The 27,878-nt window shown below is 42.5% G+C and overlaps 1 protein-coding gene across 1 annotated transcript in view; it reads left to right on the top strand.

The window, feature by feature from the left end:
* The first annotated feature begins 216 nt into the window (after window positions 1-216).
* The window catches only part of LOC109932364 (serine/threonine-protein phosphatase 6 regulatory subunit 3), a 64,368-nt gene continuing 36,706 nt past the window's right edge, over window positions 217-27,878 (top strand). Inside the window, exons 1-11 of the mRNA XM_048617480.1 lie at window positions 217-404; window positions 6,358-6,495; window positions 7,282-7,347; window positions 13,549-13,661; window positions 15,333-15,446; window positions 17,769-17,934; window positions 19,369-19,521; window positions 22,649-22,816; window positions 23,942-24,006; window positions 26,623-26,738; window positions 27,510-27,595. Of these exons, the coding sequence (XP_048473437.1) occupies window positions 372-404; window positions 6,358-6,495; window positions 7,282-7,347; window positions 13,549-13,661; window positions 15,333-15,446; window positions 17,769-17,934; window positions 19,369-19,521; window positions 22,649-22,816; window positions 23,942-24,006; window positions 26,623-26,738; window positions 27,510-27,595 (1,218 nt within the window). The 5' untranslated portion in view covers window positions 217-371. The remainder of the gene's footprint in view (window positions 405-6,357; window positions 6,496-7,281; window positions 7,348-13,548; window positions 13,662-15,332; window positions 15,447-17,768; window positions 17,935-19,368; window positions 19,522-22,648; window positions 22,817-23,941; window positions 24,007-26,622; window positions 26,739-27,509; window positions 27,596-27,878) is intronic.

Raw genomic sequence — 27,878 nt, 5'->3', positions numbered from 1 at the left:
CTGAAAATGCTCCCACCCAGACAGAGCCAAGTTAGCAAGGATAAAACTTGTAATTGTGCTGTTGGGTCTTTTCAGTATGAAAATTCCCCGTACCCTGTACTGTACTGAAATCTCAGTAATGCAAATGGACTGGTTTTCCTGAAATGGCCTCTTTAAAATGCAGAAGGTAGCTTTCATTGAGAATGTTTTATCTACAAATTAAACTATCTTGATCCAGGTACCCTAATATATCCTGTGAGATCCTGACTGCTGATGTGACACAGGTTAATGATGCACTGGGTGAGGATGAGTCGCTGCTGAGCCGTCTGTATGCCTTCCTGCAAAATGACAGTGTACTTAACCCTTTGTTGGCAAGCTTCTTCAGTAAAGTAATGGGCATCCTCATTAACAGGAAGAGTGAACAGGTATGTGACTGGATTGAATCCTTTTAAACTGGGTGTCGTTGTGTTTGCTTTGCTGGGGGCTGCAGGGTTTGAAACAACAATGAATATTTGCATTTGTATAGCACCTCAATGCAGTAAAATATCCCAGGCTGCTTTGTAGGAGCAAAATCAAAGAAAAATTGACATTGAGCCAAAGAGAGCAGAGCTATGCCACACGACCAAAGATTGGCCAAAGAGTTAGCGTTGAGTGCGAGCAGGATAATAAAATACTTTTGAAAGACTGGTCCCAGGGAGAAATGACTGCTAATTGTGGAATGAAGGAAGCATAATAGTCCAGAGTTAGAGGAACACGCAGTTCTCGGCGAGTGGAGGAGATTTGAGTGATGGGGAGGAATTTGTATACCAGTATAGGAATCTTAAAATGGAGGTCTGAAAACATTTGGTAGTTTTGGGAGGACAAAAATGTTGGGTGAAAAGGACAGTGTGACTTAGAATTTAGTTGGCAAAGTAAATGGAGGTAGAAAATAGGAGGCCAGCAGGAAAAGATTGGAATAGTCAATCAGTGAAAGGAGCAGTGTAATTTGAAGCCATTTAAAATATTAAATGGATTTTTTTCCTTCCATAATCTTCTTGTGAGAGAGGAAATTTTTGGCAGATGGGTAGGAAGTAGGTGGAATCTGAATTGAGCTCCATTGCAGACTGAGATGACATGGGTCTGCTGACTAGAGATCCTTTGTGCTTCATCTTGACTGATGTTCCTAATGGGCAGCAGATCATACAACCAAATGGTGCCTAACCAAATGCCAGAAATGGAAAAATTTCAGTCCTCCACAGCTGAGATACTCTTCTCGGATGATGACTGGGGGACATTGAGGCAGCGATCAATAAGCATCTAGATCTCTTCTTCCTGACCTAGAATTGCTACTACCTTAAATGGAACACACACCATTCCTTTCTATTGATTTTGAATCCTGAAGCAATATTTATCAGAAAGAGAGTTTCCACCACACATTAAATTACTGGTGCTTGCTATGGCGAGGCTACAGAGAAGGGAAGCAGTGTAGTTTGGGTTCCCAGACAGATATTTGGAAGTATGAAGTAGATCACCCATCCTAGTTCTCGACTAGCGATTGTATATAAGCCACTAAGCGTCCGGGAGAGTGAGATGATCATTGAGAATATAGAGGAGTCAAGAGGGCTTGAGGCAAAAGAGTGCCAACTCCTTTTTTTTTTCCCTTGTTCCTTACAGAAAGATGTATTCCTGCTGAACTGTAGTTCTGCCAGTACCTCACTCAAGTGACCGTTCTTTGTTAACTGATGACAGAGAGGGTAGTCTTTTTTTTCTCTCTGACTAAAGTTTTACGAAAAGGTCTGATTCATTCTCTGTCTGGCATAATTCACATATAATTATATAATCCACCTGTAGCACCTTCTTAAAATTGGGAATGGTCTGAACAAACTTAGGTCCTTTGGCGAATGGGAGGAGTGATGGTAGCCTGCTACTTCAGAGTCAGTTATACAGCATGGAAACTGATCCTTTGGTCCAAATCATCTGTGCCAACCAGATATACTAAATTAGCGTAGTCCCATTTGCCAGCATTTGGCCTATACCCCTCTAAATCCTTCCTATTCATGTACCCATCCAGATGCCTTTTAAATGTTGTAATTGTACCTAGCTCCACCACTGCCTCTGGCAGATTTTCCATACACACACCACCCTCTGCATGGAAAAAGTTGCTCCCCACGGTCCCTTTAAATCTTTGTCATCTCTTCAAATGACTGACTATTGGGGCGCCTATAGTGCAATCTTCATCCCTTCCTTATTTCTCAGTTCCATCCATTACCTTCACTGGATGTTCTCCCAGAAAAATGTTGCCTAAGTACAACAGTAATGTTATCCTTAACTAAAACACCACTCCCCTCCTCTATTGGTACCCCTGACCTTTTCTATCCTTTCTATAGAATCTCATCTTAAGGATTTTGATTAGGCTGCAAGCTAGAAATTGGGATTGTAGTTGGCAGGTTGTGACTGAGAATCATCCACATGGTGAATGTGGGATTGAGACAGGAATGAATCTATGATAATAATCTGGTACTTTTGCTTGTCTGGACTGTTTAGACTGTTTAGACTGTTTGAGGTGCTTCACTTGGTGGATTTTTATACTCTGAGTACCCAAATGCCCCACAATAAAGTTTTAAAAGATCAGATTAACTAACCACCATCCCACAAGTGCAGATCATCAGTTTTACCAAATTACCGCAACAGACATAAAGCACTCTGCTGCAAAGGAGGCGAAGCATTGTGTGAACAGAGGAGGGTAGCAAGGGAGTTTGGAATAGGAAGACCAAGGAAGAAAGGATAAGATGGGAATGAAGTGAGAGGGTTGAAAGGAAGAAGATGAATGGGATGGGGATTTAAAGTGCTGTTGCGATAAATAAACATACTAACTGCACTACTGATCTTTTCTGCCAGTTAATCTGAAATATGAATCTGGGAAAGTTGTGCTGACTCATGTTTGCTTATTAACTTATAACACACGCTGAGGTTTTGCTTGGTGTTAAATCATGGCAGGCACTTTTGTGGTTATATATAAATCCAACATGAAAGCTGACTGCTAGTATCAACATGGACAGATTTTTATCATCTCTTCTTCATCCAGCCAGAGAACATGTCTTTAACCCAAATGGACAGGGTTATGATATAGAAAATGCCAAGACCCGAAGGAAAACAGTTCCTGTCTGTTTACTTTTGTGTTTCCTGATGAGTGCCCTGTGCACTCAAGATGCATGTCATAGTGCAATGTCATTCTTCTAATTAGAGCCTCTGGTTTTATTGAAGATGCATCAGAAGGTACGCTTAAAGATTAGTGTTCAGAATTCAAATTTCTTTCTCATTTATGCAGATTTTTAATTCTTCAGTGAATTAAGAGAACTGTTTGTAAATTGTTGCAGCTCGATAATCTGATTTATAAGGCCAGGCAAAACAAGTCTATATTGGCATTGTTTAATGTTTTGGGCAGACATAGCCTCTTGAACCTTGTGAATCATATTTGGTTCAGTAGTGATTGAAGGGAAGTACAAAGAAATGTATGAAGAGATTAAAAGGACATCAATTTAATCATCAAAGAAAAATCATTTGAATTTAAAGAGTGGAGGTCATTACTGATAGGAATCAACATTTGGAGAGTTGCATGGAACACACTCTTGTGTTGTACTCTAGGGTGGTCACCAACCAAAGGAGCTGTAGGCACAACAGCAAGCCTACCTGTCATGGCAGAGCTGGATATCAAACCCTCAATGGAGGGGCTTAGCAAGCGAGACAATAGTTTTGCTATGGGCGGAGCTCCAGGTGATAGTGCAAAGTAACCTGAACTCGTGAAGCACAGGAAACCAGCGCTTCTTTAGCACCTACACAAATGACTCTGGAGGGTGGGGACAGTTCCCCAGGATATGCATGATGCAAAGATTGTGACCCCGTACCAAACAAGGGTGACCCCAGTGATTGCAACTATGGAGGCATTTCCCTGCTGAACACCAAAGGATAATTATATGCCAGTGTTGTCCTTGTCAAACTATAGATCCTAGCGGAATGTATGTACCTCAAATCCCAGAGTAGTTTTAGAACTGAGAGATCATTAATTGACATGAACTTCTCAGTCAACTGCGAAAGATATGCTGTGAACAAAGGAGACCACTTTGTATTGCGTTTGTTGAACTGGCCAAGGCACTCATTTATGTAAGCAGAGGCTATCCATTTAAGCTATTTGGAGAAAATTGGCTGCCTGCCAAAGCTCCTGTCTTTTCCACAAAAGTATAATGGACAAATCCAGTTATGATGGAACCCTTTGAAATCCTCAAGAGGGTCTAACAATGTTGTACCTTTTTTGAACTATTCTTCTTTGTTGCTGCATATAACTTCAGGTTATCTCCAGAGAATGTCTAGTGATATATCAAAACTGACAAGGAGCTGTTCAGCCTTGTTCACCAGAGATCCATCACAGAGGTGCATCAGGTTCTCATGATTGAGTTGCTTTAGAATGACAGTGCCACAGTAACATTCCATAATGAGCAGCGCCTTCAGCAGCAAATTAACAGACACACTCACATCTGTAAAGAGTTCAGTTTGTCCATCAGGAAGACCAATGTCATTGTCCAAAATGTTGCCATGCCACCACTTGTCAGTATTGAAAATGTGACATTAGAGGGTTATTGACAGCTTCGCAAGGTATCCAAGCTCTATGATTAGCCATCCGATAAATGATGCTGACATCAACGTACGGATTGAAAATGCTGCAACAGACATGTCCAAACAGCATGAGTTTGTGTAGAACAACACGATTTAATTGAGAATACCCAACTGTGAATCTACCCAGTCAACTAATGATCTCTCAGTTCTGAAACTACACTGGGATTTGAGGTAATACATTCAGCCAGGATCTATAGTTTGAAAAGGACAACACTGGCAAATAATTTTGCTGCAGTGTTCAGCAGGGAAATGCCTCCATAGTTGCAATTGCTGGGGTCACCCTTGTTTTGTACAGGGTCACAATCTTCGCATTATGCATATCCTGGGGAACTGTCCCCACCTTCCAGAGACATTTGTGTAGATGCTGATGAAATGCTGGTTTGGTGTGCTTGGAGTTCAGATAGCTTTGTACCATCAGCTGGAGCTCTGCCCATAGCAAGCAAGTCAATAGTTTTGCTACATCCCTCCTCTGAGGGTTGATCTCCAACTCTGTCATGACAGACAGGCTTGCTGTGGTGTCTGCAGCTTGGTTGGTTTCCTCCCTAGAGTACAACATGAGTGTGTGTGTTCCACGCAACAATGGCTGAGACCTGGATAATATATGCTAGAGAGGGGAGGAGTTTCCATCTTTCCTGTCTTAGACATGTCCTGCTAAGAGATTCAAAGGACAAGGTTATCAAATCTGTAGTTCTGGAGTATGCTAATTGCATCAGGATACACTTGTTGCTAATCCAATGACCTTTGCATTGGCTTAGACATATTCATCAGGTGATGACAGCCATGTACACAAAGACCTTCTGCATGCTGAAGTGGTTATTTTTCTGTGACCTTATGGCATCCATACCTCTGCTATGAGGATGCAAGCCAGCCAGATAGGAAGATCACGACATTGATGCTGACAAGTAGGAGGGGATTGCTGATGGAGATGACATCTGAAGGCTAACTGTTGGAAGGGCAGTAGAAGAGATAAGTGGAAAAGGAAAGCTCAGCTGGCCAAGAGCAGGGTCTGGAGAGAGAAAAAGCCAGTAAATCATGCACCTTGTCAGCCCAATGCCGCCTTCATCTATCAAACGCAGCAGAGACTTCCATGCCAGAATGGACTCCTAAATCCCAAAGAATAATGCTTAAATTGTATTAAGAGTTAACAACCACAACACAAACTGTTGTCTTATGAGATGAAAGCCTTTCATTATCATTGGTTACAAAAGGCTCCTTCGACAGCACCTACCAAATTCATGACCTGTACAACCAGAAAGCTAAGAGCAGCAAATAGCTCTGAACACTACAACCTGACACTTCCTCTCCAAGCTGCATATCATCCTGACTTGGAACTGTATTGCTGTTTCTTCATTATCATTTTAGTGAAAATCCTGGAACCCCTTTCCTAACAGCGGTCTGAGTGTCTTGACAACCCACTGACTATGGTGATTCAAGAAAGTTGCTCTTCACCGCCTTCTCCATTGTAGTTGAGGGAAATAAATGATAGCTTCACTGGCAGCTTCCACACACTCTCTCAACACATTTTTAAAAAACTTCCAATTTCTATAACAGTTTCAACTTTGACCAACGCATTAAAAATGGCAAGTTGGGGAGAGTTAGAAAAACTGCTTTCTAGTTGTGATAACTTCCATGTGGGAAGGGTGTAGAAACTTGGATGGAACACTAACTGAATAGTAACGCACTTGCTAGGTAGCATTTTCTCACATGTTTGATCTTTTTATTTTGCAGATAGTGGATTTTCTACGAAAGAAGGTTGATTTTGTAAACTTATTGTTAAAGCACATAGGAACCTCGGCCATTATGGACCTCCTACTCCGGCTTCTCACGTGTGTGGAGCAGCCTCAACTCAGGCAGGATGTGCTGAATGTAAGTGGTCTTTAGTATTCCTTTTCATTTTGGAAGGCAGGGTAATTTTGAAATATTGCTGAAACAAAAACAATGAAAGAGGCCTGAAAGACTCCAATTAGTGCAAAGATAACTCTGAAAGAGAGAGTACCAAGAGACATCTATAATATGAAAGCATCTTTTTGAAGGAGGGACTGAAACACCAATCGTTGTACAGATTTCTCTTAAAAGGGATACTGAGGTAGTATGTTATTATATGTAGCATTTTATCATAATTTGGATAAATGCATTTCCTGATAAAGCATGGGAGGAATGTAATGGCCAGGGTGGAATCATGTTAGAAGGACGGGAATGGAATGGCAAGGGTGAATAAGGTAATAGTTGATGAAGTATACTAATTTGACCACAGATATTTTGCATGTTTCTGCTTATGAATTCAGTCATCTAATGAAAAAAGAACAACTAAGTTAAATTACCTAGAATAAGTACACACTGGCCCACGTTTACCCCCCACCCCTCTTTCTACCTCTTGAGAGAGAATCAGGGTTTCAATGTGAGAGAGGATAATGGAAGTACATTCAGTGGTGGCTTTCAAAGGGGCTGGATAAACATTTTAAGAAGGGGAAAAGATGCGCAGTTGTAGGGATAGAGTTTGGGAAATGGGATTAATTTGCTATCTCTCTTTTTAAAGAGTTTGCGCTGACATGATGGGCTGAAAAACTAGCCACGCTGTGGTGTTTGACTGTGTTGGTGAGCATTTTGTGTAGAATGAATGCATCTAGGTTCATGTATTCTGTAATCCAACAGTGGCTGAACGAGGAGAAAATTATCCAGAGACTCATCGAGATGATCCACCGTTCCAAAGATGAGGATGTAAGTGCAAGAGTCCCATAAAATTCAGGAAATAGCGAGTGAGCTAATCAGATTTCTTTAATTGACTTAGTGCATGTTGACTTTCTGCTAAATTGCACTGATCCATTTTACTGCTAAACCATTATGTCATCGATATTTTGAACAGTTTTGCCTTTGATTGTGCTTTAGAAAGGATGTCAGTTTCCTGTCTGACTAGGAATTGATCATTTTAGCTGAGAAGTGCTGTCTGTGTCAAAAGATAGGCCTTCAGCTAAGCTTGAAGGTAGTCACATTTGAATCATTCTGTGAGAATGTCTTTGGACATGGCTTTCTATTTTTCCAGCATGGCTACATAGAATCATAGTCATACAGCTCAGAAAAAGACCCTTTGGCCCAATTCATCTACACTGACCAGACTATCCCAATCTGACCTAGTGCCGTTTGCTGCATTTGGCCCACATCCCTCTTAAACCCTTCCTATTCATTTACCCATCCAGATGCCTTTAAAGTGTAGTAATTGTACCAGCCTCCTCCACTTCCTCTTGCAGCTTGTTCCATACACGCATCAGCCTCTGTGTGAAAAAGTACCCCTCAGGTCCTTATTAAATCTTTCCCCTTTCAACTTAAACCTGTGCCCTCTAGTTTTGGACTCCCCCCACCCTAGGAAAAAGACATTGGCTATTCACCCTATCCACGCCCCTCATGATTTTATAAACCTCTATAAGGTCACCCCTCAGCCTCCGACACTCCAGGGATAAAATAGCCCTAGCCTATTCAGCCTCTCCCTGTAGCTGAAACCCTCCAGTCCTGGCAACATCCTTGTAAGTCTTTGGTGCACCCTGTCAAGTTTAAAAACATCTTTCCTTTGGAAGGACAACCAGAATTGTACGCGGTATTCTAAAAGTAGCCTCACTAATGTCCTGTACAACCACAACATGTCATCCCAACTCCTTTACTTAATGCCCTGGACCAGTGAAGGCAAGTGTGCCAAATGCTGCCTTCACCACTCTGTCTACTTGTGACTCCACTTCCAGGGAGCTGTATACCTGCATCCCTAAACCTGTTTTTGTTCAGCAACACTCCCCAGGACCCTACCATTAACTATACATTAAACCTGCCCTCGTTTGCCTTACCAAAATGCAGCTCCTCTCATTTATCTAAATTAAATTCCATCTGCCACTCCTCGGCCCATCGACCCATCTGATCAAGGTCCAGTTGTACTCCAAGATAATCTGCTTCACTGTCAACTACACCACCTATTTTGGTGTCTTCTGCAAACTTAATAACCATACCTCCTATATTCGCATCCAAATCATTTATATAATAGATGATCAGCAATGGATCCAGCACCAATCCTTGTTGTGCACCACTGCTCACAGGCCTCCAGTCTGAAAAGCAACCCTCTACCACCACCCTCTGTCTCCTATTTTCAAGCCAATTTTGTATCCAATCGGCTAGCTCTCCCTGGATCCCATGGGTCTAAATTTACTAAGCAGTCTACCATGTGGAACCTTGTCTAATGCTTTGAAGTCCATATAGACAGTGTCTACTGGTCTGCCTTTATCAATCTTTGTTACAGCTTCAAAAAACTCAGTCAAGTTAGAGAGACATGATTTCCCACACACAAAGCCATGTTGACTATCCCTTATCAGTCCTTGCCTTTCCAAATGCATGTAAATCCTGTCTCTCAGGATCCCCTCCAACAACTTGCCCACCACTGATGTAAGGGTCTCCATGAAAGCTGAAATTGTCTGCTCACTTATTTTTGTTTTGTTTGTAATCCAAGGCTGAGCTAACCCCACAAACTGGAAAAATGAAACTAAGAACAATTCCCAAACATGTACAAAGCGACTGCTTCTGGTTAAAACCAGCATGAAATCTTCCACAAAGATGCCAGCATGTTCACAGATGTCGAAGCCATTTTTATGAAAGCAGTAGATTAAAAATCTTACCTTTCATATTTTCCAGTCATACATGTGGGTATTTTCCAGCAGCACTAAGAACCCTTACTTAAAGGTAATGTAGGGATCCTGTTTAAATAATTAAAGTTTCACAGAATTTTCTACAGCTCAAGTTTTTGGCTTTCAGATAGTCATGTCATGATTTTTAATCAATCGAACAATCAAGAAGTGCCAACATCTGATTCCTGATCTGTTCTGAGTTAGCCGTTCTCCATCAGCATTACTGTTAGTCATGCAAGTATGCAGCTGCATTGATATCCGATCAGGATGGGCAGACTTCATTGATGTCTTCTAAGATTGAATAATGTTGAAGCTTACTGACACCAAATTGCCATTTGCTTTGAGGTACTTCAGGAATGGAATGCCTTCAGCTGTAGAAGAAAGGGAAAAGAAGTAAATGTCTTCTTTGGAGTGCTGAATAGCTTTGTATCATATTTCCGATGGGGTTTTTTTTCAGCCGCCCTTCTTTGCTCCTCTACTGAAGGCGTGAATTTTGACTTGAAATTAGTTCCACAAATACAGCTTGCTGTCCTTTATATAACCAACGTGGCTACTTTTTAGTCTTATCCCCAGGCTATTTGACATGGAGGGGGCCATTCATAGGATGCAGAATGTAACCACAAGAATTCTAGCTACTTCAGTGCTGTTTCTAGAGTAGTGCGCTTTCTCCTGTGTTTATCCAGGTCAGATTTCCATCCCAAAACAGAAAGTTTATAAAGCCTGGACTTAAATCTACAACAAGCAGTTTTGTCCAACTAATCTATTGATAGCAACTTTGTTGGAATGTTATGCGCAAATATTGTAATAATTTTTCATTAAGATTGATAAACCTCTCCCTTTTAAAACCCATCTGAAGGTATCCGGAGGTTCTGAAAGCAGTTTAAATGTTTTAGTAGGGTAAGAGTGTCGAACCTGAAGTGCCAGGGGCCGCATGAAGAAGCCCTGTGTTTGCTATGAACCCTGTTTCGTTCCTAGCCTGTTTGGAAAGAGTGGTGTTAGTGCCTGTGCTTCATTGAACACCAAGATGTGTTGTTATCAGCAACTTGATACACGTGTAGATTACTGAGAACAGGAGTTTCAACTCCCAAATCTCCGTTGTACCTAAAAGGTAAATGTTTGGCAGCCCTACCTTGACATCTTAAGCTGGATTTCTGGCATCCCACGAAAGTTGCTGGATATTAACCATGAAATTCTAATGGCCTTTTTACACAGCCCACATAGGAATAACTCCTGGTCAGCTTTAAAATAATGCCTTGCCTTATTAGATCTAACTGTGAGGACCTTGAATTATTTCTTGTCTGGCAAATGCGACCTCTGAGCACATCACTTTCTTAATGGAGTCAATAGATGTGAAGCTGGAAAAACACAGCAGGTCAGACAGCATCCAAGGAGCAGGAAAGTCAATGTTTTGGGCCGAAACCCTTCGTCAGGACTGGGGAGGTGAAGTGGAGCCCTGAAGTAAATAGAGGGAGCGGAGTGTGGCTGGGGGAAGGGTAGGTGAGATGGTGATAGGTGGATGCAGGTTGGAGGATATTGTGATTGGTCAGTGGGAAGGATGGAGTGGATCAGTGAGTAGGAAATTGGACAGAGATTAAAAAAAAACTGCAGATGCTGGAATGCAAGATAGACAAGCAGGAGGCTGGAAGAACACAGCAAGCCAGGCAGCATCTGGAGGAAAGGAGAAGTCAATGTTTCAGGTATTTTTCAATGTTTCAACCAACCTGGCCTTCTGGTTGCCATCCATTTTAATTCCCCCACCCACACATCTGGTGACATGTCCATCCTTGGTCTCCTCCGCTGTCACAGTGAGGCCACACGTGAAGGGGAGGAACACCACCTGATATTTCACTTTGGGAGCTTACAGCCCAATAGTCTCAATATTGACTTCACCAGCTTCAAAATCCCTCCGCCTCCAACCTTATCCCATGTCCAACCCTTCCTATTCTCTGTGCCTCCCTGACCTGACCTAACCTAACCTGTCCATCTTTCTACTTGCCTATCTGCTCCACCCTCCCCACTGACCAATCACAATAACCTCAGCATTTATTGCCTAGCCTCAATTGCTGCTGAGGAAGTGAAGGTGTCACCCTAGATTTCTATGTTCCAAATCATAGTTGGTTATTTTTTCCCTCAGTCAATAACCGTAAACTGCCCTTATGGCAGTGCTCTTTGTAGGATTCTGCATGGCACAAGGTGACTTGCAAAATACCAACAGTTTTGCCTTCATTGCAACAGCAGCTACCTCAAACCACCTCCATGACTTCAGAATGTCCGGAAGTTCTTCTGAAACAAAGAAAGGCACTATGTAAATGCGCGTCCTTTTCTTTCAACTGAATTTAAGGAACTCAATTCAGACCAAGACTTGAGTATTGAACTGTATTTTGTTCATCAAGGACCGTGTTGATATTAAAATGCAGTGAAAAAAGCCATCTTTTGCATCAGTTTTGGTGACCTACAAATGTATTGGTTCCTAATTTCTGGTTGGAATTTCTCATTTCCTGGCTTGTTAGCGTGCCGATTCAACAAGTTTCAGTGTGATTTGGGAGGTGGAGTGGAGTGGTGTTTATTGTAATCTGTCTCAGAAAGCTAATATCCTATTTCAGCTGGTAATAGGAAAGGCAAATGGATTGTTGGCCTTTATTACAACAGTATAAAAACAGGGAGATCTTGCTAAAAGTAGATAACATGTGCATTGGACCATACCTGTGAATATTATGAACAGTTTTGGTCCCATTATCTTAACTTGGATATCTCTGTATTTAGTTATAACAAAATAGGAAGCAGCCAGGAAAATGTTCACTAGGTTGATTCTGGACACAGAAGGAATTTTTAATGAGAAAAGGTGAAGAAGGTTGAGCCTGTACTTGAGTTTAGAAGAACGAGAGGAGATTTTATTGAAACATATAGAATTCTTTGAGGGCTTGTCAAGGTAAATGCTGAGAGGTGGTTTCTCCTTGGAGAACCTAGGACTAACGGGCATAATCTAAGAAAGGGGTCAACCGTTTAAGACAGAAATGAGGACGAATTTCTTCTGAGGGTAGTGAATCTATGATATTCTTTTACTGCGGAGGGCTGCCACGGCTGGCTTGCTAAGTATTTTTGGGGTTGAGATAGATAATTAGTCAGTAAGGTAGGTAAGTGGAGTTGATGGTTGTCAGATCAGCCACGCTTTCATTTAATGGCATAGCAGACTCAGTGGACTGAATGACCTATTTCTGCTTCCATGTCACATGGCCTTACCTCATCTGTAGATGCACCACTGATTCTTTCCGGCTTTGTCTCTTGCCCAGAGTTTCAAGTCAAAGAAGTTCACTTTAGGGGACTGTGAAGGTAAAATGTTCTATGGACTTTGTCCAAAAGTCCTTTGTTCTGAGGCTTGAGGCCAGGAATATCTGAGAATTAAAGGCGAATCCAGCAACATCGTCTTGGCAGCAAAGTATAATTCAAACCTGTATTCTGAAATTCACTGTCTTTGATTTTGGAACAATTATTATTTTTCATGATCTGAATACTCTAAGTTGTCCTGCAAAGAACAGTCATTGGGTTCAAAGCAGTAACCCTGTTTCTCTCTCCAAAGATGGTGTCAGACTTAGAGTTTCTTCAGCACTTCTTGTTTTCATTATGCTGTGAATTGTACCTCCTGGTTAATTTTAATTCTGTTTCTTCCAGGGTCCCAGTTTTGCCATGTTTCTAAAGTGTATCCATTATGTGATAATTTTATGTTTATTTATTTCAACTGTGGAGAAAAATTTGGTTTTGTGTAGAACTTGAGCTGTTAGGAGAAATGTTTGAGCTACGTAACAGTGTTGAGTACCTATTGAATTGCCCTTCGGAATGATGCAAGATTGTCTAACTTAGCTACTCTTACCATTAAGTAAGGAGACTGTATCGAGATTTAAGCAGATAATCTTGACTGCACTTCAGTACACTGCTAAGGAAATGCTACACTGTCAGAGTTGCCACCTTTTGTATGAGATGTTCTGTTTTTGTTAAAAGATGCCGTTGTACTCTTGGAAGACAAGCTCACAATTCTCCCATTGTACTGACCCGGAATTATTCTAATGTTCATCAAACATTAAAAAATATAACTTAGCTGGTCCATTCACCAATTTGCACAAAGGATGAATATTCCATTTGCTGTGAAGCCCTTGGAATAAGATGTGAGGATATAAATGTGATTTTGGTAATAGTACTGTAGAATGTTATGGAATTTAAGGTCTTAATAGCTTTGTTTTTCTCCCTTCTCATTCCTTTATCTTAGCAACACTCTAACGCGTCTCAATCTCTGTGTGATATTATCCGGCTAAGCAGAGAACAAATGATTCAGATTCAGGACAGTCCCGAACCAGACCAGTTGCTGGCCACACTTGAGAAGTAAGTTTAGTGATTTCTTCTTTTGAATTTGTGGACCGGGTATTTAATTGTCTCCGAAAGAATGTTTGTTCTATGCTTGCTTAGTTCCAAAGTAAGGATGGCCAAATTTGAAAGCTCAGTAATTGGGGTATTTTGCAATGGCTATTACTTCACCATCTTGAATTTGTCATATATGCAGCAACAGTCCCTGATTCGTTGACTACCTAGCCAAATGCCCATTCTTCATGTCTGAGCCCAGATTATTCATATCAGTAATCTGCAAAAATCAAGACTGCTGCATCTGTTGACATATTTAACCTTTTGAACCACCAATGTATCATACTGATCCTCTGTTACGTCACTAGGTCTGTCAGCTACTTATGACTGATGATCCTCATCATGCTTGTATTAACAGATCCTTAGACTGCAATTTTTCCTTTACCTTGACTTCTCTCCTGCAAAATCTTGGCATGCAGATGTGTGAACTGTAAAGTCACTAGGACCCTGATACATCCTTGCAGTGATGTTGCAGAGCTGCTCCTCACTGGGTATATATAGCACAATGTGCACCGAGTTATGAAGAGAAAAACACATGGAGAGCTGGGTTGAACCCTGAAGTCTAGCCATATGACTGTTGGAAACTAGTGCAGAGAAGCATATGGTGTAGACTGACTAGCATTAGACAGTCAGAGTTTGTGGAATAGTTTATCAATTATTTAACAGTAAGATTAGAGCCTGGTATGTCTCTGAATATCAAGCATTGTAATATTTAATCTTAAGGTGTAATAGATAGTGTTACAAAGAAACCCAAGCTGAAGAGTGTTCTTGACCTTGCTTCCTCTTGACTAGTCTGTCTTGACCCACAAAACTGCAGTGTGGTCACAAAAGATACCATGCCATGGCTCTGTTAATTAGTACATTGAAAATATCTTGATGAATTTTACAGTACGTTATTGCAGCTGTGAGCTATACGTAACTCCAAAATATCACTGAGTATTATTTCAATTGCACACATTGAAATTTTAAGCAGCATTTTAATTGTACCAAGAGACTGTAGTGCGTTGGCAAAACTATTGATTTGGAAACAATAGTATATGAGAAAATAATTACCATAGAGGGGCCAGGAGTGTGCGCTTTCAGGACTTGAGCCTTGTATCCTCTGTTCCCCGCCCTTGTTGCTCTTCTCTTGTTCACTGCTCTTCTCTCTGCAACCTCACCTTCTATGAAGACATGAGTATGCTGCTTTGCTACCTTTTTTTAAAAAAAAAAATTAGATTTCACACTTCCCAAGAGTTGCTATGCTATGTCCCATTCTTCTGCCTGCCATTTGTATCATGGAGCATTTGGTTTGCATTTAATTTTTGTTTAATTCTTGTGCTTTAGCGTGCTGAAACACATCCCAGCATGTCACGGTGGGCTTTGAACTGAGTTCATTTAGCCCCTTGGGCCTATTCCAGCATTCAGTGAAAACATGATTGATTTGTGATATTAAAAAAAAAATTGATCTAGCATCAGTTGCTGCTTGTGGCAAGAATTTCAGACTTGTAGCACCCTTTATTTGTTACCTATTAATCGAGAACTGGGTGCTTAAGATCATACCAGTGATTTGCAACAGACTTTTTAGAATACAGCTAGTTTTTTTACTAAGATATTTGCTTTCTGATCATGATCTCCATTTGATCCTCTTTCTAGACAGGAGACCATTGAGCAGCTTCTTAATAATATGTTTGATGTCGAGAAGGACGAGTCGGTGATCGTTAATGGGATACAGGTACTGCTAACACTGTTGGAGACACGTAGGCCTAGGTAAGTGTTGAAAAGCTGAAGGCATGGCACATGACTTAAAGCTACTTTGAAACCAGCATTTTCACTGCCTCTGGGGTTTTTGCTGGAGCAGCAAGTTACACCACATGCAGAAATGTGTGGAATGTTGCAGCAGACTAAATCACTGGATCATTTTATTCAGTCAGGAGGGAGAGCCCTGGTTGATCACTCCTGTCCCTGACCTGGGGTGGAGGGTGGGAGCAGTTTACAGGACTTACATCAGTGAAGACAATGAAACAGCTGCTTAACTCTGCAGAGATAGTAAAACAGGCATCCCACTTGATTTATATGACTATGGATTGCAGTGCTTCCTTTGCAGGGTTTCCTAGCTTGATTTACAATATGATTGAAAGACTTCGCTCTTTATTCACTGAGTAAAATCTCCAAACGCTTCACATTCAGTGAATTAATTGTCTGATGGTAGTTAATTCAAAAACCAAACTGCCTCTTTTTCCCTGTTAGTGTCACGATGTTTTGTGTTGGACCAAAATTGAACTTAATTTAGCATCTGTTTATCTGTGCTGAGCATCGCCAATAAGGCATTTAATGAACTTTCGAAATTTTCCTTTCTCTGCAAATTTTAATGATCAAACACAACCATCTCATAGGTATCCTTATTAAAGAGAAGTCAAGTGCAAGTTTAGTTAGATTCTGTCATCCTGCTGTACATGTATTGATTAACATGCCAAAGTAGCTGTCTAAAACTGTTACAGGGCATTGGATGGAGCATTTTGTTCCTTTACATGTTGGGTCTCTGTTTTTAGTCACTTTGCTGCTCTTGAAAGTTTAGGTATGCCCCTTTAAGAAATCGTAATGGGCACAATTGTCTGCACCCCAGAACCTATTGCACCTCTAGGAGCCAATTTGCCAATCCATCAGAGGAGGGGAGTTGAGAGCATTTTGGCTGAAAGAAGTGTAAGACTTGGGTAGCCTGGAAAGAAGAGAAGAGCAGCTATTTTTGGAAAAATATAATTAGAAAACATGTCAGTGGAGACGGTGTCTTCAAATCCTGCTTGGAAATCAGTGTTCTTTTTTTGGTGAACAAAACCTAAATTCCGTTTTGGGTCATTTCCAGCACGTTATGGACATTATTTTAAAATAAAATCAGCTGACTGGTGCTGAAGCCAGGGTCTTGTAGACAAACTTTACAGGTTTCGGTATTGTACTGTATCATTGACTGCAGGTTGTGCATCCTTTTTGAATGCAAGAGCTTGCTTTCTGTTAGTCCAAACTAGATGATTTTTTTTTTTTTAAAATCTCCCTTCAATTCCAAAAATAAACCAGTTCAGGCTTGAAACTGGCTGATTTCTTCAGCAAAGCTATCCATGTGACACTGAGTCTATGCCATCTGTAGCAATTGTCCAAAACCTACACATTCGTTTGTACTGCAACCTCCTGAAATGCAATTGAAGTCAGTCAGCATAGTGCTTATGTTACAGGATGTATGATTCCAAAATGTGGCCTAATTATTTGGAGAGAGAAGTTAAATCCCAGTTCAGCCGTTGAGTTTAAATTCAATTGAATTAATAAATCTGGAATGAAAACCTAGCATCGGAAGTATTGACCGTGCAAGTACCAGATTAGGTTAAAAGCCCACCTGGTTCACTAATGTACTTTAGGGATAGAGATCTGCCTAAATGTGACTGCAATGTGGTTGATTTTCAGCTGCCCTCTAATATTTTCAAGCAAGCCACTTAGTTATATTCATGAAGGTGATAACCTCAAGGACAATGAGGGATGGGCAATAATGCCCATCTTCCATGAATGAATTAATAATGGTAGTCACCAAGATTGCACCTATTTCTGAGTTCAAACTTAATACAGCTGGGTGTATGAAACACTTGCTCTGTGTCTTGTGCGTGAACTTGAAACAGCCTGCATTTCTGTAACTCAACTATTAGGAAAATGTCAACAGGTGTAAGTTATTAACTCTTTATGCCCATCCTGCCTTGAGGCCATATCCCTTAAACCTCCTGGATAACAAAAAAATCTATCAATCTCAGGTTTACTAGCAGTTGAAAGCTAACCGTTAAGACCTCTATTTCTTTTCTCCCTAAAATTATCATGTCCATATCCATCAAAATCACTGTTTGGTTCAAAACCAAGTGTGCGCTCACACAATTATTTTGTACCCAAACAGATTCCATGTCTGCCTTTTAACAATGGAATACCATCCTCTCAGGATTTTATTAGCATTTTCGGTTTTACAGTTGATGACTCAGCCAATAATTCTGCTTTGTAAATTGTCACAACTAATGACAGTACAGATCACTAGAACTCATGTGTATTTTTTTTTTGGTGCAGGTCTGATCTGGGTGGTATGGGTGGCCTTTTCTGTAACCTTGATGGCCAGTTGGATCTGTGCCCCCCTGGAATGGACCATGCCTGCAGTCAGGTCAGCGCTGGGACACTACTCGCCATCAAATTAAGACTGCGGGATTTCCACCAACTCCTCCTCGACCCACCAAAGGCAAGCCTGATATCAAATTCATTTTTATTACCATTACTTTCTGATACAAGCGCTGTAGGTGGAGGGAGATGGTGGCGTTGTGTTAATGGAACTGGACCAGTAATCAAGAGGCCTGGAAATTACTGAGATTGTGGGTTCAGATGGAATTTAAATTAAATTTATTCGTTTAAATAAAAAAAGCTTATAACAATGACCTTGAAACTATCATTGTAAAAATCAGCCTGGTGTACTAATGCTGTTTAAGGAAGGAAATTTGCCATCCTTATTTGGCCTGACCTACAGAATTTAATGATTCTTAACTGCCCTTGGAAGTGGCTAAGCAGAGCACTTTCAGTTCAAGGGCCTTTAGAGATGGGCAACAAATGCTGGCCTTGCCAGTGATACTCATCTGCCATGTAAAAATTGATTAGAGAGTCTGGAACACGTATAGGAGCTTTTACTAACCTTTCTATATGGAGAAAAATATGTGGATTGTTGGTGGGAGCCGGGGCCGGGGTGGGAGGGGGTTAACCATTTAGTGTAAATCTATAATGAGTAAGTGTTGGAGAATTGTAAAAAGGCATTGAGCACTCAATAGATAAAATGAAAGTTACATTTCAGCTCAGATGGGACTTGTCAGCTCTATTTATATCCCTGAGAATGAGTTACAGATTAGATTTTAATTAAGGGTTTCAGACAGGCTATATCTAAAATAATGAATTCCTGAGAATGAATTATAGATTGGAAATAAATGAAGGTGTTCAGATAGTTTATATATGGCATAACAGGTATCCAAGAGTGAGTTATTGGTTAGACTTTACTTAAGGATTCTGGATAGTTGGTCTGCAGATTAGCTAATAGCTAGGATTGAGTGATAGGCTAGATCATAATTGAGTTTGGATTTTTTTTTAATATAACAGAGGATACCTTGAGTAGGTACAATGGAGCAATTATAAGGCTATCGCCAGTTTAAATGTTGTGCTTTTGGTGAGATTTTGTACTGTGACTGGTGCTAATTAATCCAAGTTGCCGAGAAGCCGTTTCTCTTATTTGGAGAGTCTCGCACTAGGGGTTGTAGTCTGAGGGCCTGGTTCTGCCACTGAGAACTGTGCCAGGCAGAAATTTCTTTGCTCGGGGTAATGGATCTTCAAAACGTTTTGTCCAGAAGGCCGTGGATCTAATCAATGACCATATCCAAGACGTTCCAGTTTGGTACTGAGTGGATAGGGAGAGAAAGTGGAGTTGATGTAAAATGTCAGTCATGACCTTACTGGATGGAAAACAAACTTGAGGGTACATAGGAACTACTGTCGGTTCTAGTACTTGTGTCCCAATCCAAGGATTCTATTAACAAGCACCCCCCATTCATTGCAGAACTCTAGAAATCATTTGATCATGATGTTCGTTTTATCATACCCCTCAAATTTAATTTTCTTTATTTTTCTTTTTCTACAGAAGGGTAAAATGGTGACTACCTGGGGTACCCTGGACCCACCCTTAGGGAACACACGGGTTCACGTTGTCAAACTCATCACCAGTGTCTTGCAAGTGAACAATAGTGAAGTGAACCAAGAGTTGATGGAGTTGAACACGCTGGATGTTCTTCTTGTGAGTGTGGGGCAGGTTACCTATTAGTGAAGGAAACAAAATGAGTAAAACTAATCCGTTATTCTGACCTCGTGCAGCGCATGAACTGAACTGGCTGCACTGAGGCAAAAGTCTGTTGCACTGCCTGAAAAGGTGATGGAAGCAAATTCAGCAATAACTTTGAGGAAAAAGCGAATGAATAATTACTTGAAGGGGAAGGGCTAGGGACTGGGACTGATGAGTGTCTTTTTCACTCTTGATGAGCGAAGTGGCCACCTCCCATCTCTCATCATTTTATAATACTTGATCATCTGTTGTGTTGGATTCTGTAATCTGTTTCTTCAGAAGCCATATGGTGTCTTATAACACTGTACTGTAACTCCTGACAGTTCAGTAGATAAGGGTATTGAGCAGACATTTCTCTGTTGGTTCCCAGTCTCTGTTGCAGACTGATATTAACTGTGATAACAAGGCGTAGAGCTGGATGAACACAGCAGGCCAAGCAGCATCATAGAAGCAGAGAGGCTGACGTTTCGGGCCTAGACGCTGCTTCAGAAATGGGGGAGGGGAAGGGGGATCTGAAATAAATAGGGAGAGAGGGGGCAGCAGATAGAAGATAGGTGGAGAGGATTCAGACCGGTTAAAGAGGTGGGGATGGAGCCAGTAAAGATGAGTGTAGGTGGGGAGTTAGGGAGGAGATAGGTCAGTCCAGGGAGGATGGACAGGTCAAGGGAGCAGGATGAGGTTAGTAGGTAGGAGATGGGGGTGGGGCTTGAGGTGGGAGGAGGGGATAGGTGGGAGGAAGGACAAGTTAGGGAGGCGGGGACGAGCTGGGCTGGTTTTGGGATGCGGTAGGGGAAGGGGAGATTTTGAAGCTTGTGAAGTCCACATTGATACCATTGGGCTGCAGGGTTCCCAAGCGGAATACGAGTTGCTGTTCCAGCAACCTTCGGGTAGCATCGTAGTGGCACTGCAGGAGGCCCAGGATGGACATGTCGTCTGTGGAATGGGAGGGGGAAGTTGAAATGGTTTGCGACTGGGAGGTGCAGTTGTTTAGTGCGAACCGAGCATAGGTGTTCTGCAAAGCGATCCCCAAGCCTCCGCTTGGTTTCCCCGATGTAGAGGAGGCCACAACGGGAACAGTGGATGCAGTATACCACATTCGCAGATGTGCAGGTGAACATCTGCTTGATGTGGAAAGTCTTCTTGGGGCCTGGGACGGGTGTGAGGGGGGAGGTGTAGGGGCAGGTGTAGCACTAATCCGCAACTCATCCCTCACACCCCCTCCCCACAATAACAACCAAAACAGAATCCCCCTCGTCCTCACGTACCACCCCACCAACCTCTGGATCGAACGCATCATCCTCCGACACTTCCGCTATCTGCAATCCGACCCCAACACCAAAGACATTTTTCCCTCCCCACCCTTATCTGCTTTCCGGAGGGACCATTCTCTCCGTGACTCCCCCGACCACTCCACACTCCCCTCCAGCCCCACCTCACCCGGCACTTTTCCCTGCAACCGGAGGAAGTGCTACACCTGCCCCTACACCTCCCCCCTCACCCCCATCCCAGGCCCCAAGAAGACTTTCCACATCAAGCAGATGTTCACCTGCACATCTGCGAATGTGGTATACTGCATCCACTGTTCCCGTTGTGGCCTCCTCTACATCGGGGAAACCAAGCGGAGACTTGGGGACCGCTTTGCAGAACACCTGTGCTCGGTTCGCACTAAACAACTGCACCTCCCAGTCGCAAACCATTTCAACTCCCCCTCCCATTCCACAGACGACATGTCCATCCTGGGCCTCCTGCAGTGCCACTACGATGCTACCCGAAGGTTGCTGGAACAGCAACTCGTATTCCGCTTGGGAACCCTGCAGCCCAATGGTATCAATGTGGACTTCACAAGCTTCAAAATCTCCCCTTCCCCTACCGCATCCCAAAACCAGCCCAGCTCGTCCCCGCCTCCCTAACTTGTCCTTCCTCCCACCTATCCCCTCCTCCCACCTCAAGTCCCACCCCCATCTCCTACCTACTAACCTCATCCCGCTCCCTTGACCTGTCCGTCCTCCCTGGACTGACCTATCTCCTCCCTAACTCCCCACCTTTACTGGCTCCATCCCCACCTCTTTAACCGGTCTGCCTCCTCTCCACCTATCTTCTCCTCTATCCATCTTCTATCTGCCTCCCCCTCTCTCCCTATTTATTTCAGATCCCCCTTCCCCTCCCCCATTTCTGAAGCAGCGTCTAGGCCTGAAACGTCAGCCTTCCTGCTCCTCTGATGCTGCTTGGCCTGCTGTGTTCATCCAGCTCTCCACCTTGTTATCTCAGATTCTCCAGCATTTGCAGTTCCTACTATCTCTGAAACGATATTGACTGTGGTTGGCTTATTGCTGTTGACCTCTAGACCTTGGACAGAGGAGGAACAGCCAAATTCCTCCTCCTCGTTGCAACCCAATGATTCTTGTAGAAGCATTGCATCTGTAGTCTCAATTCATAGAATCAAAGAATTCCTACAGTACAGAAAGAGGTCATTCAGCCCACCGTATCCTCATAACCCCGCATTTCCCATGGCTAACCCACTTAACCTGCATGTACCTAGACACTTTAGGCAATTTAGCATGACCAGTCTATCTAACTTGCACATCTTTGGACTGTGGGAGGAAACTGGAGCGCATGGTGGAAACCCATGTTGACATGGGGAAAATGTGCAAACTCCACACAAAGCTGGAATCAGACCTGGCTCCCATAGCTGTGAGGCAGCAGTACTAGCCACTGAGCCATCGTGCTGCCCATCAAGGGTCAGCTATGGTGCACACTATAATCTGAATAGAGTAATTTGAGAAGTATGGCTGCAAGTTTCTTTGTAACCACATTTCAAAAAGTGTTATTTTCATAAGAATGTGAAAAGAATCAGTGATTATATTCAAGGTGATCGGAGAAATGTGTGTGGCGGACATGTTATATGTATGCTTTATCATAAATCTATTGTCATCTTCTACAGTAGCAGCAGATCATGGCAGATTGAAACTGTTATTTTTGTAAAAAAGTTAACCAGCTGATGAGTTGTCACCATCCTGCTTGGTGTGTGTTTTCTTACAATTCAACTCTAATCTCCATTTTTTTAATGGGTCTGCCTCACCAGGATCTCTACTTCAAGTATGTGTGGAATAATTTCCTCCATTTGCAAGTGGAGCTGTGTATTAGCACAGCATTGGGGAACCCTCCAGCCGAAGATTGCACTGAAACCAATGCGGAAAATCACACCGAAAACAGCACCGAATCCCGCCGTGAGAATCCACTCATCAAGCATGTATGTAATTTTGGCACTCTTGTTGAGATGCGCATTTTAGTTTTAGAATGTGTCAGGAAAGCTTGGTACAGTAGGTTCAATACTGCCATTTAATTTCTGAGGCGTATTCAAATCCAGTCGAAACTGAATGGGATTAAAGCTTCCTTTTCCTGCTGTCTGTAAAGGTCCTAATGTGAAATGATTTTCAGTAATCAGTTTAACCTAGTAAGTCTCATGAATAGAGTGTAAAAGTAACATGTACTAGTGAATAGGCACCTTCCACAATTTTTTTTTTTCTTGATTATTCCTGCGACATGGGCATCATTGGCAAGGCCAGCATTTATTGCCCATCCATAACTGCCTCTGAAAATCCAGAGGTGAGTTTCCTTTTTGAATCATTGTAGTTGTACTGCAGGTATGAGACCAGAGTTTGGGGAACCAACTTGTAGCATTGAGAGTAGAATATGGTTGTGGAGAGATGGAATGGTGAGACTAGGAGGGGTTTGTGTACAAATGGAAATATTATATTTATGTCATTTCCCATACACCATTCCCATACACCTTAATATCTTCTTAATATCTGCAAATCTTTCAATTTCTATCTTGAATATACTCGATGACTGAGCCTCCACAGCCCTATAGGTAGAGAATGCCAAATATTCACCACCAGTGCTCCCTCCAGGCAGCGCGAACATACAGCTGCCTGTAAGGTCCGTGCATGCCCATTGGTGTGCCAGCAAATTGGTTTCCATTTCCAGCAGCCTTGGAGGTCTGCGCAGCAGGGAAAATATTTAGAGGGAATGTTGTTTACTTCCCTTTTGAGTAAAGAAATTCCTCTCCATCTCAGTCCTAAATGGTCCCTGTCTTTGAAACTGTTTCCTGGTTTCTAGATTCTTCCTGAGATGGTGGTCATGGAGAGAGGGTTGGATTCAATGGTAAGGGAATATTTTTGTGGCAGGATGATGGCTTCATTCTTCCCCAAGAATAATTTGGGAAAATTGCAGCTCACTGAAGCCAGATGACAACACTAAGGCACCGAAGAGTTCGTGAGATGTGGTGGTACAGTAAAATTGGGTATTGTCAGTGTACATTGGAACCTGAAATCATATCTTCAGTCTCACTTATGTGGCTTTTCTTTTTAACTAGCTGTTCCAGAAGTGCCGGTTGTTGCACCGAGTGGTGTCAGCCTGGGAAGAAAATGAAAGAGTGCAGTAAGTATCCAACAAATCTGAGGGATACCTGGCATAGAAGGAAGCGGAAGTCATGTGTAAGGAGCAGCCTGGGGTTCTGTACACTGCCCTTCAATCAGCTCTCATCTGCAGAAACCTTGATTCCAGGCCAGGCCTGCCAGGTTCCCTTGTGTGTCTACCATGCGTTTGCCGTGTGAAACACTGCTGGGGAGTTACTTATTTTTATTTTCTAGTCTTTACCTTCTTTGTTCAGGTAGCATTCTCAATTATTTATGAGTTGCCCCCCCCGACCCCCCACTCTTTTACAATGGGACAAGGCAAGAAGGCATGTACCTAGGCTGGAACGGGGATCGGTCAGGGCTTCAGGATGAGCACTGTGGATGTGCTGAATCACATGTGAGCCACCTGGACAACTGAGCTTAACTAGCAGTTCCACTGGTCTGCTCAGTTCAACTATCTTGGGGAGCTTTGACTACAAAGGTCACTCATTACTGGGCTGTCATGTTCTCCCTGCGGTTTCCTTCAGGCAAGCCCACAGAGTGGGTGCTGGAATCAGAACCATAGATTCCCTATATTGTGGGAAAAGGCCATTGGACCCATTAAGTCTGAACCAATCCTCCAAAGGGCACTTCCACTTCCACCCCCACCCCCATTATTCCTGTAACCCCACATATTACCATGGCTAACCCACCTAGCCTGCACATCCATGGACGCTACGGGTGAAGCCATTCCACCTAACCTGCACATCTTTGGACTGCAGGAGGAAACCCGAGCATCTGGAGGAAACCCACACAGCGTGGTTCTGGGTTTCATTGGATCAATAGTAAAGCACTGCATGTTTATTTTCAGTAACAAAAGCAAAATACTGAGGGCGCTAGAGATCTGGACTGAAAGCAAAGTGCTGGAGAGACTAGCAGATCTGGCAGCTTCTATGGAGAATGGAGAGTTAATGGTCCAACGTACCTCCTCTTTGGAGCCTGTTACTTTTAAGGAAAATGTGAAAACACCTCACAGGCAGTTGCCCGAGGATAGAATTGAACCCACTGTCTGGCGTTGAGGCAGCAGTGCTAGCCACTGTGCCACCTGCAATTATGTCTGACAGAACAAGGAACTGTGTACCTCTGTCTTACCCCACATTGTGTTTGTGATCTGATAATGATGATCCTGGCTGAATTCAGTTAGATCAGCAAGGATTACAGATCAGATCAGGAACCTGGGGACCTGCTGCGTCCAAGGATGCCCTTGCCCTCTAGCACATTGACTGAACGCCTTACTTGTGTCTTTAAATTCTCCCCCATCCAAAAGGATCGAGAACAAGAGGCACAGATTTAAAGTGATTTGTAGCAGGAGAAATTGTGATGTGAGATAAAACATTTTCACACAGCCGGTGGTTTGGCTCTGGAAAGCACTGCCTGAGTATGTAGTGCAGGCAAGTTCAGTTGTGGCATTCAAGGGGCATTAGATGATGGGTTGAATAGAAACGATGTGTAACATTGCAGGGAAAAGACAGGAGTATAGCCTTAAATCACAGTGCTCTTTTGGCAAAGCTGGTGCAGACACGATGGATCAAATGGCCTCTTCCTTTGCTTGTAATATTTCTGTGATTCTAGTAACATTAATACCACACTGATAGAATCCATAATATTATTTGTTTAGAATGCCTTGTTTGCCTGTTCATCAGCCAGGAAAAGAAATAATTATTTTGAGCTTTTACTCGTTTCCTAGCTTCTGGTTATAGAGCCTGGCAAACGACATGACCAAACCTGCAACACGAGAGATTTGAGGCATGGAGAAAAGTTAAAATGAACGATTTATTTTCCAAATGTTGAAGTCAAGTAAAACCATGAGCGAAGATGCAGATTCTCTGAAGAAATAATAATTCATTGCTTTTGCACCTGTTTTGGAAGGAAAACTAAAAATAGGGCCTTGGAGAAACATTATCTCAGTCACACCTCAGTGTACAGATGGAATTGCACATAAACGATGCAGATCTAGAAAGCAGTAAGTGGTTCTGGGTTTCAGTGGGTCAGTAGTAAAGCAGTGCCTGTTATGTTCAATAACTAAAGCAAAATACCGAGGATGCTAGAGATCTGGACTAAAAACCCAGTGCTGGAGAAACTCAGCAGATCTGCAGCTTCTATGGAGAAAGTAGGAGAATTAATGATTCAACACGACTCTTCTTTGGAGCCGGTTACTTTGAGCCCTGTGACAGATGGATAAGCTGTTTTAATCTGAATTTCCACAACTTGTCTGTCTGCTCACGATCCTTCAGTTATCTCCCCACAAGTTTTCTCCTCTATCCATGCAGTAGTGCAGCATGAGAGGAGGTCTGCTTCTGAGCTTGCAGGCAGTGCTTTTCAGGATACTTCTGTCGTCAGGTAGAAGTCGAGAGTGGGATCTTAAACTTCTTTACCCTTTCGTTGTCAAGGAACGGTGAGAAAATAGGAGTACTCCCAGATGCTGGCCATGCTAAGATCAGCTAATGCTGGTTTGGATTGAGATCTTGGATTTTTTGCTCTGTGGTTTGACACTATACGTTTCCCACATACTGTGAAAGAAATTTTTGTTGCTTGATGCAGATGTTTATGACGTGAGAGTCTGATCTAGATCATTGTTGAATTCTTTTTCTTAATTTAGGTCGGAAGGTGGCAGGCGGAAAGGCTACATGGGCCATTTAACAAGAATAGCAAACGCCATGGCACAAAACTCGGAAAACGGTCCTAACCACACTTCAATAGCACAGATGATCAAAGGTAATTTGTTACTTAGCCAGTAGGATGTGAAAGACAATGATTCACTATTGATATCAGACTGTGAATTGACTGTGGTGAATACAGACCTGCTGTGTGCTTAGTTCAAAAATGTATCAGCTGGGTTAGAATCACTCAAAGAATTCCAGCTTGAAACCAGCTCACATTATACACCCTGATGTCAGCATTGCTAACACCCTTGGAAAAAGCCAGTTTCCACAAAGGTCAATACCTTTCTATCAGGCAGTGAGGTGCTTCTCGTGGACACCAAGACCAGTGAAAGGAGACTTTTGGATATTTGTGATGTGGAGATACTGGGATGGACAAAGTCAGAAATCACACAACACAAGGTTATAGTCCAACAGGTTTATTTGAAATCACCAGCGTTTTGAGCACTGCTCCTTCATCAGGTGATCTTCAGGTCAGGTCACCTGACAAAGGAACAGCACTCCGAAAGCTGGTGATTTCAGATAAACCTGATGGACTATAAACTTGTGTCGTGTGATTTCTGACTTTGGATATTTGAGTGTTGAATGCCCATGTGGCTGACATTGGCACTGTGGGTGGTAATGATCTTTGAATTGATAGAAGCTGCAAATTGCTCACGATTTTCAAGTGGTTAATACCAGATTACACAAGAGTGATGTCAGGTATTAATGGCTAATGAGCTTCTTAAAAGAGGACAAATGGAATTGGCTGAGTTTCCCTGACCCTGAAGCTTGTGACAGCTAATGGTGTGCAGAGTTTACATAACTGACTTCTGTCTTTTTTCAGAACTGCCAGATGAAGAGAGGGAGCGATGGGACAAGTTTGTTCTAGGATCACTCTCTGAAATGAACAAGAAAAATACTGTTGATCTGGTAAGTTTGCATTATGGCTGAGAGCCACTGGCCAGCCTCCAAGGATTGCTACTTCTGGCTGAAGATGATCAAGGGTTTCATTTTTGTTCAGGGCGCCTTGATGTTCTACAGGAATTGCTCTTCTGTCTCACCTTGCTAACTGGCAGGGAAACAGTGCTCCTTCCAGCTAGCATTTGAATCAGTAGCATAACACAGGCTCGAGGAACAACACGTCATTTTACGTTTGCACATTTTCCACTTATGCAGTTTGCAGCCTTTAGGAGTCATCATTGAATTCCACAAC

This window comes from Rhincodon typus, chromosome 37, assembly GCF_021869965.1.
Source record: "Rhincodon typus isolate 14 chromosome 37, sRhiTyp1.1, whole genome shotgun sequence".
In the NCBI taxonomy this organism is placed as follows: Eukaryota; Metazoa; Chordata; class Chondrichthyes; order Orectolobiformes; family Rhincodontidae; genus Rhincodon; species Rhincodon typus.
This window is presented reverse-complemented; position numbering and strand designations above follow the sequence as displayed.